The following is a 15,799-nucleotide window of genomic DNA, read 5'->3' as shown; positions in this document are numbered from 1 at the left end:
GAAAATGTTTAGTTGCCCGTACGTCTGAAGTTCAGGCAACGTTTTTATCTATGCGTTCTCGCAAATTAACTGAAAATTTGCTGAGTCGATTATCGTATCAAGATACGGAAGTGCCGTTGGACACGCCTCCTGCAACAAATTAGAGCGCCCCCTATTGTACAGTATAAACATCTGACACTCTACGATGGGGATCAGTTCCCGCCATAATGAAGCAATTTTGGCCGGAAAAGTGCAGACGTATCTCGACTGATTTGATTATTAGCGGGATCCGGATACGCGTTTCATTGGGTTAGCGTTGAGTTATTTATTCCGTTGAATGTGTACACAGTTGGAATTGCTATTGAATTAGAATGACCGTGTAAAGGGAGTGCTCAATGAAGCGTCGTTTGCAGGTGTTGTTTTTTTTCTAACAGAGCGCTAAAACAATCGAGGAAATCTTGTTGACGGTTTCTTATCATTTCTTATGATAATATTGGTTTCTTATAGTGCTCATATGCGCCACTCATTGACACTCAAGGCGCTTTAACAATCAGTATTTTCATGCAATGTATGTGGGACTACGTCTGAATTATGAGACCTAGACCTCACATGGCAACATGATAATGAGTATGCAGCCGATCAAATCAGGAACACTGGGGCGAACCCCTTCTCTTTTCGATAAGTGCAATGTGTTCTTTTACGTACATCACACAACGCACAGGACCAACGGATGTGCGTCCCATCCGAAGGACGAATATATTCCCTCAAACCCGTTCTTCCTAGAACCTAACAAGGATGTAGTAGTATTTTTCTCTCAGCTGGCTCGAATTTTGTATATACATTATTATTGTTTTTATGCAAGTCGCCAGACACACAAGGTATGAAGGCCACCTCAAGGTGTGGGCTACAACACACTTTTTTTCCAGGGGCCGTTGTCGCCTACTTCTGGGACTGAAACAGGGTGACCCCCTTTACAGTCCATATACGGATGTAGGCTTTGGCATCATCCATCAGAAGCCTGGCTGGTGAGTAGAAAGCATTACCTCCCCAACTTTTACGAAGTGATCATGGTCAAGTGTATTGCTTTTGAAATATTAATTCATTCACACAAACTTCTGTCTGTTTTCTTCTCTGTTAACAATGTTTATTTACACTTTTTCTGTAAGGTAAATCTGTGTACTATTATTTACATTATGTGGATTCTCTAGAAAAATCGCATAATACATATTCATATAAGGCGAAGGAATATACAAATCATCCAATATTTACAACAATTTACAACGATTATAATGTACAACCACCAGTTAGAAAAATTGTCATAAAGTTTCATAGACCAGTGCCCAACTTCATTCAGCTGTGCAGAAGCAGAAAATACTGCTTGGCAAAATTTCTTTGATAAGCAAATTATGAGTGGGACACCAGTTAAAACACGTTTAAAATAATGTAATTTTTGCTGGTTACCTGTTTCTGTTAAGCAACACGTTTCTGTGCTTAGCAAGCTTTTATGCTAACACTAACATGCTTTATTGGGTCAAGTGCTTAGTTTCGAAAAGCACTGTAAGATTCATCTTCACAATGGGAGACTTTTGGGACGCTTGGTGGCAGCAGACTTACCAGGGAAAATCCTTTGTTCTCGGTAATGTTCCCTTATCCAGCGTACAAAGTCTGCTACATGCCTCAGCACCAGGGTCAACACATAGGAGATATTACATTATTTCCAGTGAAATCACTTGGCCTGTGTAAGACCAGGGCCCAATTTCATAGAGAGCTGCTAAGCACAAACAATTGCTGAGCCCGGAATTTCTTCCTGGATAAAAACAGGATTACCGACTAAATTTCAATTTTATAAGTTGCATATTGCTTGTTCTGGTATTCAGCAGCTGTTGTTTGTTTATCCTGAAAATCACGTTGGAAATTTGGTTGGCATTCTTGTTTTTATCAAGGAAGAAAATTCATGCTGAGCAAATTTGTGTGCTTAGCAGCTCATGAAACTGGGCTCAGTGCTTGCTATTATCCAAGGGACCAGACTAGTTAATATCCAAGTTGCGAGTAAAACCTGTCTCGTGTGAAAAGACCTAGACGTGTTTCGTGCCGCTACCACCAAAACTGCCGTTTCTCCTCAAGTACCACCATTGGGACAACGAGGTGTTCGTGGTCGTCGCATAGGGGCTCGATCTGGTTCATTTTGGTCAACTCGAGCCTTCTCTGGATCTTGCGCTTTGACCTGTAGGCAAAAACACACCAAAATGTCAAGCATCCTACATGTACAAAACAAAATTAAAACAACATTAGATGCATGTACATGAGTACGTACATCGTACTCATCGGACCAATCTAACACAGATATAGAAAGTTCTAGACCCATCTTACTTGAAACAGTCGCAGAAGCAAATGGCATCCAGACACGTGTCTTTCCAATGTATGGCGTTCCGTTGTAGCGCCCCCACGCATGGGTAGGTATCTGAGCGGCAGTACGTGAAGACGAAGATGAAAATGAGGAGACAGCCTGTTGCTATGCCAATGTAGATACCAGTGTCTTTCATTGTATTCCATCTGCAGACAAAATGGAAAGAAAAATGAAACATTTCAAATCAACCCCAACCAATAAATCACACCGTGGTCAAATTGTTAGACTGCAGGACTTAAAGTCACAAGGTTGTGGGTTCGAATCCCCCGGCTAACCGTTGATTTCACAGAGACTATTGTCGTCTATAGTTACTTAATCACAATTTCTTGATTTGTGCACTACATAATCATAGACGTTAAGCCAATGTTTGTATGAGAAAGATTGTCTGTTGCCAGCTTGGTGTTTATATCACATGTATCCCTTTGTGGGAGTTTGATGAGTTCCCTTGATGGGAATATCATTCAGACAAACAAGCAAACAAACAAAGTATCTAAACAAAATCCACCATCATTTTAAAGAACTTTCAGGATGTTTGATAGTGAAACCAAGCTTTCTGTTTGTTCTCACCCATACACATAGGTTCACAATGCATCCATCGCTTTGGAACCCCTTTCCCGGTGCATGTTTCCCTCTATCCTCAAATCTAGATTGTTTTAAAAGGATGATCAATCGGTACGGTCTGGTAGTTATGCGTCATTGTGTCCAATGACACAAATGGATTTACCATGCTTATGCAAATGTAAAACCATGCTTATCTTTACTATAGCCAGGGGACCAGCCTACACAGTAAGATGCTATCCGACTTGTCGAAACTCTGGGATAATATAATGGAGGTTTCGCGTGCGAACGGATACGGTTAGTGCGACGGATACGTCATCATTATGACGTCATACGCTACTCACTATCCGCTATACGTGCAGACAACACTGATGATAATATGGAGGTTTTGAACGCGAACGAATATGCATACGCATACGTTTAGCTATCCGTAACCTACTGACTTGTAGCAATCAGGATGTCAATGTCGTCTGCACGTATAGCGGATAGCGAGTAGCGTATGACGTCATAATGATGACGTATCCGTCGCACTAACTGTATCCGTTCGCATGCGAAACCCCCTAGTACGCTTGCTACACGTAAGTAGGCTACGGATAGCTAAACGTATGCGTATGCGTATCCGTACGCGTATGCGTATCCGTTCGCGTGCGAAACCTCCCTATTGACGACATTCCAATAAAGTATGATGACTACTTCCTTAGATGTGTTGATCCTTGTTCACCCTTGCCTCTCTTGAGGTCGTCATGTTGAGATAACTATCTCAGGATGTCAATAAGTCAGGTGGACTTTCCAAACCCCCGTAGATCTCGAATGAAATCTAAAATCACCCATACTCCAATGCACAGCAAGATTGTGGCTCGGCTTAAACCATGAGGGAGAAACCAGTGCTTACGATAGCATAGAAATCACCGCTTAAAGGTAATATTCTCAAAGACCAGTCTTCTCACTTGTTGTATCTCAACATTTGCATCAACTAACAAACCTGTGAAAATTTGAATTCAATTGATCGTTGAAGTTGCGAATAAAACACCCTTGTGTGCTTTCAGATGCTTGGATTCGAGACCTCAGCTGAGGTCTCGAAATCAGTTCAAATTAGTGGAAAATTACATTTTTCTCAAAAACTACGTTACTCCAGAGGGAGCCATTTCTCACAATGTTTTATACTATCAATATTACCAATAGTGTCCAGTGCCTTAAAGCTGGGAATTGTAACTGATAGCGCAGAATTTCCTTGGGAAGCAAAATCAAGCAAATGGGCCGGGGTACACGCATCAAAGCGACTTAAGCACGGGTCAACATTGAGCAATATTGATTCACTGTTCAACTCCGACGGACACACAACTTCCCGCGCAGACGAATTTAGAAGTCTGAAAAAAAAATGCACGGACCGGTAGGGTAAACAATTAGTGTGTGTCTAACTCAATTTGTTGGTATTGACTGAGCGTTGTATTGGTCCATTGCAAACAAAGTAACGTTCGTTGTCTTGAAACAGTTCTTCTTACTGTGTGCCTGGGCGAACACGTGATGAATGTGATTAATGTATGCGCATGCAGTCTCTGTCGTGTTTAGAGAGGAAAGTGGATTGAATCTTTAAAGGTGCTTGATGGCTGTGAGTTTTCCCTCTCCAGCGAAAAATTATCAAGACCCTGTTGAGACCCAGGCCTCCGACCCATTTTGCATATAGAACCTAGGAGGTTCAGGTGCCTTCATCTATCCTCTAGACCAAGATGAGACTCAGACCTACAAATTTATATCCTACAACTTTAGACCCATACCTACAACCTTAGCACCCAGGAGGTTCAGAGGGCTTAGTCCCCTGGACCTGAAGGAGACCCAGACCCACAACCCATTTATCGTTCTTAGCGCCAAGCAGGTTCAGGGGCTTCCCCCTGTAAGATTAGACCCACGCTCACAACAATAGACCTTTCACAGTGTGGTCATCATTACTCCATTGCAACTCATTGTAACCAAACTGAGGCTGGACGAAATATTAGTCTGGTGCCATGTTTGCGCAATGACTATTAGCATTTATAACTGTTATTAGAAACAGGGAATATGACCAAGACTGTGACCGGATGATAACGGTCTATTGGAAGAGAGTCTTCAGACTTTTCGGTAGAAATGCAATACAACGAAAAACATTGAAAACAAAATTATCCTATAAATGTTGCTGCTGTTGTTGAAACTGCACAAAAGTACATTAGTTGGATAGAAAGAACACCTGTACAATACTTTTTGTTTTGTTTGTGTATATTCCACGGTTCTCAGAATATGCAGACGAGCCACAGCACTTACTGCACTTAATGGATACAAGGTCGTATTCCTAATTCTGCCTTGGATTCAGTATTAATTCCATTTTCTCTTGAAACACCTGGCAAGCCAGAGGAAAGAGAGAAGAGAGAGAGAGAGGTAGAAAGAAGAAAGAGCGGGAAAATGGAGGTCGAACGACAGGGTCACCACGGCAACGTCGTCCACGATAAAGCCTCCTGCTCTCGATTGATTACGCCCATTAGAGTCCGACATTAAGCTGAGTCTTTAAAGGGAAGGTACACGTTTGATAATTACTCAAAACAGATGTTATCTGACTTGGTAACGAGCATTAGAGAGCTGTTTATAGTATAAAACATTGTGAGAAACGGCTCCCTCTGAAGTAACGTAGTTTTTGAGAAAGAGGTAAACTTCTAGCTAGAAGTCTTATTCAAATCTGAAAGCAAACAAAATAATTCGTCTTACAAGGGTGTTTTTTCTTTCATAATTTTCTCGCAACTCCGACGACCAATCGAGCCCAAATTTTCATAGGTTTGTTATTTTATGCATATGTTGAGATACACCAAGTGAGAAGACTGGTCTTTGACAATTACCAATAGTGTCCAGTGTCTTTTATTGCGTACAATAACTCGCTTAAAAGCTTAAGGGTGAAAACCAGATTTCATTTAAAACCAAAAGAGACATGTACATTTATCAACATCACCCACGTCCCTAGTTATAGTCTGAGTGGTTTTTTATCAAGACTTAATAAATCAGCACTGTCGCTACAACTGACTCGTTCTGTACAAAACCACTTTTTGTTAATTCTCAGTTATTGGTTTCATAAATAAAAAACTCCTCTTTCTAATATCGTGCACATGATAACTTATCGTAGGCCTGTGTATACTGTTACACGAAAAATCGTAAATTTAACTTATCATGTACGTACACGGTGGGTTGTGGACTAACGTGTTTGTACATTTGATTATGTAGATAGATAGATAGATAGATAGATAGAAAGAAAACATTGTTTTAAAAACTTTCCTCGCAACACAAAGGCTGAATTACAACAATTTTACATAAATTTAAAAATTGAAATTAATTTGGAGGTAAATTGGTAATACAAAAATATGAGGAATAGCTAAACCACTCCTCTAAAGTTTACACATTGAACATTGCACATTGAAATTGAGTTAATCTTACTCTACGATGGTGTGACAATAAAACAAAACAGCAACCAAGAAGTGAAAATGTTATAATCAAGAAAAACAAGCGAAAGACCAATTAAAATCCAAACATCAATTAGATAAAAGGTGTACACATAAGATCCGCAATCCACCTGTTATTACGAATGCACTCAAGTCGTTATAACTACCCCCCCTACCCCCCCCCCCCAACAAAAAATAAAAAACATGAGAAACTTTAATTGCAGATTCTGGAGCCGTACTTTTAACAAATGCAACACAACTGATTCCATCAACTGATTCCATAAAAAGGCTCCAGCCATCCCAGTTAGGTCAAATTCCGTTTTGCGAACAGACAGAGTCCTCATTAGAATATAGACCAATTAAGGTGTTGGTTTGGACGTCAATAGTTTGGTGATCTTAAAGGTGTCTTGCGGATGATGGGAGTAAGGTTCACATTGTCTCAGGTGTGACACTCCACTGCTTGCATCCACAACTTGATTTGCAATCTGTGTACTATCCTTGCCAAGGGGCTGGAAAGGATTGGGAGGGGGGGGGGGGTTGTGTGCCGACTCTGTCTTTCTCAGGACGTGTTCAAACCCTATCTGACTGATGTATCAAGGCTTAATGGTAATTTTCTTTGCTGATAGAGTAGAGGAATTAGATACGATAAGCTGAGGGTGTGAGTGCACCCCAGGCAAGTCTTAGACCGTCTTATAGAGTACAGAGAAGATAATTCTGAAGATTGAGCCGGATTTGTTTGGGGTTTCGTGACGGCGTGGATAAGAAGAATTAACTAGAAATAAATAGTAAACTTGTGGGCACAACCCCGTATTAAATTCATCTTGTGTGAGTTTTGGCTCTGGAAGGAGCCGGATGGCATGTATATGGTGTGGGGTGGTGGAAGGGGGGGGGGGGTGAGCGAAGGAGGCACCAGGATCAATTTGCGGCAAGTTTTCCGAGGGCCATAGGGATATAGGAAAATGGGTTTGTTTGAAACCTGGGGACAAAATGTTGGTTTCCTTTTAGGCACGGGTTGGTCATTGTGGTGTCATTAATTTTGTTTTGCTTAAAAAGGACCGTTGCATATGACGTCACAATCCCAAACAGTCCCCCCACTGAGACCAAGAAAAAGATACAATAGGATACTTTTGGGTCGCTTGGTGGCAGCAGACTTACCAGGTAAATTCCATTGTTCTCGGTAATGTGCGCTTGCTCAGAACTACGTAAACAGTGGACATTTACCTGGTAAGTCTGCTGCCACCTAGCGTTCCAAAGTCTCACATTGGATGAGAGTCATGCGCAGTGCGTATACGCGTGCACGAGTTCCGTAGACATGTCCATAGTCGGAAAGCTATGGAAACCACAAATGCAAAACAAAAACACACGACCACAGTTTTTTATAATGTCACTATTAAAAGAATAGTGTGTAATATGTTGGAAACAAAGCAAGCAATCATGTTAAACATTTTGCCCCAAAATCCATTTCAACTCGACTCCAGGTAAAATCAGCCATCCGTGATCGCCAAAAAAGGAAAAACAAAAATTATAATAATAATTGTGGGTACAAATAACTGTTAATATAAGTGCAGCCCTATATAATGTGTAAGCTATAAGGATGTACGATGTTTAAACAGTTTATGAGAGGTAAACCAGTCATTTCAATCAATAACCTGGGCACATGATCATACATTCTCAAAAAAGTATCAAGTAAAACGTAAAAAAGAAGGAATTTTGCGCTTTTGAATTTTTTGAAAAATTCCCAGCATATATTCCGAATAAGGGCCACTGGGAGGCTGGAACACGCTGAACAGCTATTCTGAGTTTGTGAATGGGGAACACGAGACCGTGGCGTGATGTCTGTCATGACAACAATACATGAGGTTCCCTTTTAGCGCGAAAGTGCCAGAGCAGACAGTGCTGATTTCCCCCAGCGTGGCGAGCAGACGACCCGTTGCTACGGGGACTCGCGCCCAAATTGATACCAATCTTGACGATGTTGTCTGTATTGTAAGAGGAGTATTACCATGGTGAGACAGGATGGGGGAAAAGGGTAAAAATTATAGAGGGGATAGAATTACAGAATTTACTTTGGAAAAAAGTACAAATATTTTCGTACGCATGCTTGTGGGTGAATGCGGACCAGGCGATTTGGGATCAGAGGTGTGCACAATAACCTCTATATTAGTGCGTTACACCATAGAGCAAGGACACTGCCAGCTAGGAACGGTGGCTAAAGACAGCGCTGTGGTGAAAATTACTCTGCGAATGAATCAATAGTTAAAATTCTCATGTTCACTGACTTTATAAGAGAATACGCCTGGAAAAACTATGTTCAAGTTTTATTGGTCAGGGCAAGGTCGTTAACCAACTGGATTTTTTACAACTTAGACCGGTCCGCTGTCTCGGGGGAATTGCACTTGCTCGTACACAAACTCATTCTGTCGTGTGGTGTGGTTGTTTGGTACCTGCAACTATTCCTTTATGTATTTAAACTATTCCTATAGTTTATTTGAACTTTCCTCCACCTTGTTTGAACATTCCTATAGTTGATAAAACTATTCCTCTAGATCAATGGAACTATCTCAAACCCCCAATCGTCTAGACAGCTGTTTAATCTGGTTGAAGCTGTTCCTTTAACGTTTTGTTGAAACTATTCCTCGTGTTTATTTAAACTAGAAAACATGAACTCGTTTAATTTTCCAAAACCGATGACATTTACCTTTAAAATCGATCTGGTTTTGCTCGAGAGCCCTTTTTTTCGCCATGAATAATTGAGCATTGTGGTGCAATCTATTTACTGTTATCGTTGCCTGCTACAACAAAGCAGTCATGCTCGGCTTGAGTTCCCGCCAAATTCATTGAACGATCGTATCATCGCAGAAAAAAACAAATGCAAGGAAATAATTGTTTCCATGAATAATACATGTGCACTTCTCTCTCTGTATTATTTCCATCGAGGTCGAACTGCTTGCTGTACGCTGAGACCTGACAGAGAGCTGGGTAGGAGTTGACTTGTGTGTCTTTGAACCTGCAGCGAAACTAGGGTAACAATTTTGGGTGCATAAGGGTGGAGCACCATTGTTTATAGGGGCCCATTGGAACTGTAGTTTCCGTTGACATGTGTGCAAGCCCCTTTTCAGTGCACTTGTTTTAACCAATACTATTTTGTTATTGAGATAATCTGGCACGAAGGAAACAAATACAGGCAGAATAGAGTTTCAACATTTTCAAAATGGCTGACATTTTGAGCATCAACAATGAGCGGCCTTCATTGACCTCTTTTTAGATATTGGACAATGGACATTCACATAGAATGTTACAGTGGATGTCTACCTTGTACATATTATATTGGACACTGGTCATCGTGTACAAACCTAGACGTGAATGCCCATCGTCCAATACCGATAAAAGCAACGTTCATATTCGTTGTACAAACCTATGTAATGTGAATGTCCATTGTCCAATATCGATGTACAAGGTAGATATTCACTGTCAAAATATATGTGAATGTCCGATGTCCAATATCAAGCTAGCTTTCAGTGTGGACATTCCGTACAGACATATACGTGAATGTCCAATGTCCAATTTCGAAAAAAGTGACATTGATATTCGCTGTACAAACCAATGTGAATGTCCAATGTTCAATATTGATAAAAAACACATCGACATTCGCTGTACAAACCTATGTGAACGTCCAATGTCCAATATCAAACTAGCTTTCAGTAACTCACTTTTCATTGTCTGCTGATTCGCCTGCCTCGCAGCACTGTCTGTGGTGTCCCGTTGCGTCTATCCGGCCACTATTACAACACTCTATGAAGGTATTGGGCGTGCCGTCTTCGTTAAACGCTGGGCAGTAGTAAGCATTTCCTGGTGATTCCTTTGGGATGCTAGTGTCTGTGATGCAGAAGGTACCTGAGGAAACAAGCTCCGCTGAGGTGGTCTTGACTATGGAAGTAAAGAAAGGAGAAGATGTCACATAAAGAGCGGTGCACACAAAGGGCAGAGGGGTAGGACAGCTGCAAAATTCTTATTCCCCACACACAAAAACACGGTGCTCTACATACCCTCTGTGCAATTATGAAAAATAAACCCATATTTGTCAACACTGTTTCGGGACGTGTGTAAGTACACATAGTGTTTCAAAACTCTATCTTGTGTGGACCTCTTTCGCTCTCAGGTCCAAAAGTATGAAACGCTTGCCAAAAGATAGAAGGCAATGCCTTAATATTATTGCTCTCCCACGTTATGTTACGGCCGCGTTGCGATACGTTACGTCACGTTACGTCACGTTACGTTACGTTTCGTTTTCGTCATCATCCTAACAACTTATGATTGCAACGCGAGTATTATGTATATAATGCATGAATCTTTTCTCAGATTCAAATGCTTTTGGTGAAAACAAATACCCAAAGCGAATTACTACGAAGGGAATCCTTTCTGAAACATGTTTATTCTACCAACTGCATAGTGCTCCTCACCACTTAATTTGGTATGGTAATTAATGCTTGGAATATTCACCAATCTACAGACAATTTGAACTCTGTTTACAATAAGTGTGACCTTGTACATTCTTTGGCTAGTCTGGCAGGCAAGATACTGCACTAATTGAATGGGAAAGTTTACATTTTGTGTCATAATTTCCACATAAATCCAAGAGTTCCGAAAGTAGAAGCGTATATAAGTTTTGAGATATGCCCCTTTCATCATATCAAAAATTGATAAGAACTGGACAGTGCATTCTACATAAAGTAATATAATATTTTATGTTTCCTTCCATTGGGCTTTGTACAAATCGTGCCTGCAGGAAGTCCAGGCTTGGTGGCTCATTTGTAAACATGTGATGTCACAGGTCACAACGTCTATCCCTCCTTTAAGCGAACCAAGGTCTCATTCTGATGCATAGATAACGTCAAGAAAAGTACGACGTGATATTATCTTTAGAAACAGGATCCTCGGTAATGCATGTTTCAAAGGTCGGGTTCAAAATGATTTCATGCGGAATTTATTGCATACATATTATTTCTTTGAAATCACCGCAGGGTGAAATATTATAAGCCATTAAGCCATCCTCACAAGATAATTAATTTTAGACATTAATACACGGATGATATCCCACTAATTGGTTTTGATTATGTTTTATGTTTAATGTTGTAGTATAATTTTACGTTCGACGTGAGTGATATTTTGTCTCTAGGGTTACATGGGCGATGGTGGTTCTCAAAACACAACCGTAAAGGAACCGCCTCCACCGCTGATGTTTGTGTATACGATTATTATTTAAAGGCCCTGGACACTATTGGTAATTACTCAATACAATTGTTAGCATAAAAACTGACTTGGTAACGAGCAATGGGGAGCTAGTATAAAACCATGTGAGAAACGGCTCCCTCTGAAGTAACGTAGTTCTTTTAGACTGAGGGAATTCAAACAATAAAATACTTTAACTGAAGCCCATTTTATGGCATCTGAAAGCACACAAAGTTGTGGAACTAGGATTTTTTCCCCCATTATGTTCTTACAACTACGATGACCAATGATTGAGCCCAAAATTTCACAGGTTTGTTATTGTATGCCTAATGTTTGGATGCAGCAATTGAGAATACTGGTATTTGACAATTACCAAAGGTGTCCAGTGTCTTTACAAAACAACCCAATCCGTTCCACACTATTTTCGAATTAACATACTTGTCTTCTAAAATAGATCTTCTTATCATCGTTCATCCTCCCCCTGGAGCTAGGATTACGTCTGAGTTGTTCCCAATAAACCAGAGACAAATAAAGGACAAGCTTTTTTTTTTTGCCCTAATCCGGTTGTCGTTCCGTGGGGGTCCGGATCGCGTGGAACCCCGGACCACGTGGGGCTTTCAACCCCCGGAGCGTTTGTTTGCTGTTCAGAAACCGCTCCCGCTAAATATTTGACAAAATGCGGATGGCACGTGCGTTCTCTTTGCTCCAATTCTGTTCAATCTTGTTTTTCTTTTTTGGTGGTTGGCATTGTACACAAGATCGAAATGAGTGAAGAGAGGGGCTGAGCCCGGGGATAAAGGGGTGAGTAAACATGACGCAAGGGCAAACTTAGGTCAGACTAGTGGATGCCATGTTTGTTTAGTGTCCTGACTTCTATACGAAGACAGAGGTGCTTTTTCGCGGTCGTGACCATTAACTGTTTCGGTTGAGATGGCCATTGGTTAATCACTGCATGGCTAAAGACTGAAAAACAGATAATGGTTACAGCCGCGAGAAACGCACCCATGACAAACTGTCAAAACCTTAAACCCCAAAACACAAAAACAACACATTAGCTCAGGAGCTGCCATGTTTGTTTAGTATTCAGACTTTACGTAAACTGACAAACTGTCAAATCCTTTGACGCGTGAAGAGAACAAACTCGCGCACATTAGTTGGCTTGGGCCCAATTTCAATAAACAAACAACAGCTGCATACCAGTATCAAGCAATATGCAACAAAATAATGGAAATTTGGTTTGTAATCCTGTTTTTATCAAGGAATAAATTTCATGCTAAGCTATTTTTTGTGCTTAGCAGCCCTATAAAATTGGGCCCTGTTCAACTACGAGGCAATACTTGCACAGTCCTTTTCTGAGATTTTAGTGAGATTAAAACCAACAAAATTCACATCACTACGTTCCTTTCGGCCGGCCAAATACAAACCTAACATGATATCGTTTCGACACTCTTCAAACTATTTGTTCAGGCTATCTACATAAAACAGAAACCCATCTTCAGCTTCCCCAGAAAGATCCAAGACGACCAGGCAATGTAAACAATATCGCAGGCAGTTGCAACAAAGTCGGGCTCTCAAACAAAACAGTCTATATTAACAAAACCCCTCAATATTAATAGCAATATGGAAACGGGCCTCGGCACCACGTGGTGTGCCCTTAAGGACCATTGAAAACGAAGTGGCAAAGGTGCCGAGTGTTTTTTCATTATTGCACGGTGTGTGGCGAGCTCGAGAGGTGGCTTTATATTCACACACTTTGAGGTGGTAGGTTGTTTTTCAATTAAAATCGTTTCTTTATTGTTCCTTCTTTACTAAAAAATGTACAATAGCACATTCATGTCTGCAATTGATTAAAGCTCCAGAACAGGGCAGAAGACATATTTAAACAGAAGCTATATAAACAGAAAAAGGCCTTTGTAACAAAAAATGAGTTGACGACAACCTCGAAAAATGCATATAAATATATATAGACATTGCGTGTTCGTGAACAAACACGCTGCTGTTCATTTGTTTGGCCTATGTTAATGTGAACAAATAACTCGGAGAGCTGAAGGTATGAATTTAAAGTCCTCTTAAAACAGTATCATGGAAAACATGCACAAAGCAATTGGAGTAAAAATAGATGCAATACGTTGAATAAAGCTGTTGGAATGGCTTTAGATCTTAGCAAACGTGGGTGAGAAAAAGCAGAAAGTCTGTCGTCGAGTTCACCACCAAACTCCTTCTAACTCAGGACTAATCTTAGGACTTAGGACGAGTTAAGTTCCTTAACCATAGACGTTGAGACGCATTAAACCCATACTGAGTAACTCGTCCTAACTTACTCGAGATAGGATTAATCCGCTTTCCGTTAATCTACACAAAAAAAAAAAAAAAAAAAAAAAAATCGCGTGACGTCATTCATACAGCACACCGAACGGTGTGAGTATAAGCGTGACCTTCCTCGATGCAGTAGCAGCTGCAAGTAGCGTTTTACGCGCCGAAGTGATACCCAATTTTGTAGCAATTAATTTTCGCGCCATATAACTGTTATCACAAGAGACATATTACGGTGATGGGGTTTTCAGAAAAATCTTTCAAATTTTTTTCAATTCATGATTTATTATATAAATTAGCCTTTTTGTTCTTTTGATGGCAATTTTAGAGATGTGTGGCTCTAAACACAGGACTAAGTTTTCGGTTTTGCGACACAGCTTGAGAACAAAAAGTAAACAAAAAAAGGTATAAAAAAAAACCTTAAAAGAAACAGCCCAAACAATACATCATTTGGAATGGGTCAGTTTGAACCAGAAGGGGTCAAGAAGAGGATTTGAACTCTCAGTTTGTGTCAATTTGAAACAAAATCCAGAAAGGTTGACCGAGATTGACCAAATCTTTCCAACAAACAGTTTTTATTGCCTTTAATTTAAAGAGTGGTATTACCAAAGGTATATCTTCCGTAAGACATGAATAGTATAAATGAAGAAATTAATAATAATAATAATATAATATAATAATAATAAGACTTGTAATGCGCACATATCCACCCTGCTGGGTGTTCAAGGCGCAGAATTGAAATGCGAGGAAGACGAAAGATTTGGGGTATTCTTGTGATTCGTTTTGCGACCATTAAGTGGAATCCATGTCAGTCACCAAACGGTTTTGTCCAAACGAAAAGAAAAAAAAAGGCCATTTTATCTCAAGTTTGTTTCAAGCAAAAAAAAAAAAAATTATCAGCGTCATTCACCGCAGGGACAGAAGCACAGTTCTACATGAATCTATCAAATGTTATCCCCAATAACTAACACGACATAAAGATTTAATATCAGATGACATATGGATCGATGAAGAAAAGTAGACAACCATTTTAAAATTGGATCAAATTGTTGGAATTCTCTCCGTGGATGTGTCTAGGCAGGTGGGTCGATTTCTTCACACCGGCTTGCGGATCCGTGGCGACTCCTTAGAGAAAGAGATGAGGAACTCGAAATATTATTGAGAAACTTGATGATTATAAGAAGCTGATGTTGTGACGAGAGGTTGTCGGTTCTGCTGTAACCGAATATAATAATCACAAACAAAAGATTAAGCCGTAAAAAGCTATTTCTTATGTAAGCGAATGCCGGTGTCAGATGCAATTGTGTCCGCCATGCAATACTGTCCGCTCAGGATACTTTTGCATATGCAATCGTGTCCGGGGCTATGCAAAAACCGTCCGGTGGATATGTACATGCCTGTACATGCACATGTGCGCGCGTAAGCGAGCGTGCATGCACTGAACCTACGTATATGCAGCTATGAATATTCACGTATTTTATGATTGCAGCGAATACCCAACGGCCGAACATCTCCCATGTCAGTCATGACATGCACTTAGCTTATAAAAAAATGGCGAACGTGTTCCGTCTACCAAGGGCGTTTAATTTACTGCAAGGACGGTTTTGCACGGGGGCGAACACACCTGCATATGCAAATGTGTCCGGACGGACACAATTGCATTATGCAGCAGCGTCCGAGCGGACACGATTGCATATGCAAAACCGTCCGGCGGACATGATTGCATATGCAATAATGTCCTCCGAATAGTATGGCACATAGGACATAATTGCATGCGACACCGGCACAAGAATAATCATCTCTTTGCCAAACTTATCCGTACACGATAAATCAAAACATAATCGTGTACGAACATAAG

General features: G+C 40.5%; 1 protein-coding gene across 1 annotated transcript; it reads right to left on the bottom strand.

Annotated features, from left to right (window-relative positions):
• Nucleotides 1-1,891: 1,891 nt before the first annotated feature.
• On the bottom strand, nt 1,892-10,695 carry LOC117299552. Its single transcript, XM_033783103.1, has 4 exons — nt 10,680-10,695; nt 10,110-10,326; nt 2,350-2,532; nt 1,892-2,203 (listed from the first exon to the last, which is right to left on the bottom strand). The coding sequence occupies exons 1-4, from the start codon at nt 10,693-10,695 to the stop codon at nt 2,074-2,076; spliced, it is 546 nt and encodes a 181-aa protein (XP_033638994.1). The 3' UTR covers nt 1,892-2,073.
• Nucleotides 10,696-15,799: the final 5,104 nt, after the last annotated feature.

The sequence above is a fragment of the Asterias rubens genome, chromosome 14 (assembly GCF_902459465.1).
Source record: "Asterias rubens chromosome 14, eAstRub1.3, whole genome shotgun sequence".
Classification (NCBI taxonomy): domain Eukaryota; kingdom Metazoa; phylum Echinodermata; class Asteroidea; order Forcipulatida; family Asteriidae; genus Asterias; species Asterias rubens.
The sequence above is the reverse complement of the archived record's forward strand: the minus strand, read 5'-3'. Positions and strand labels throughout refer to the sequence as shown.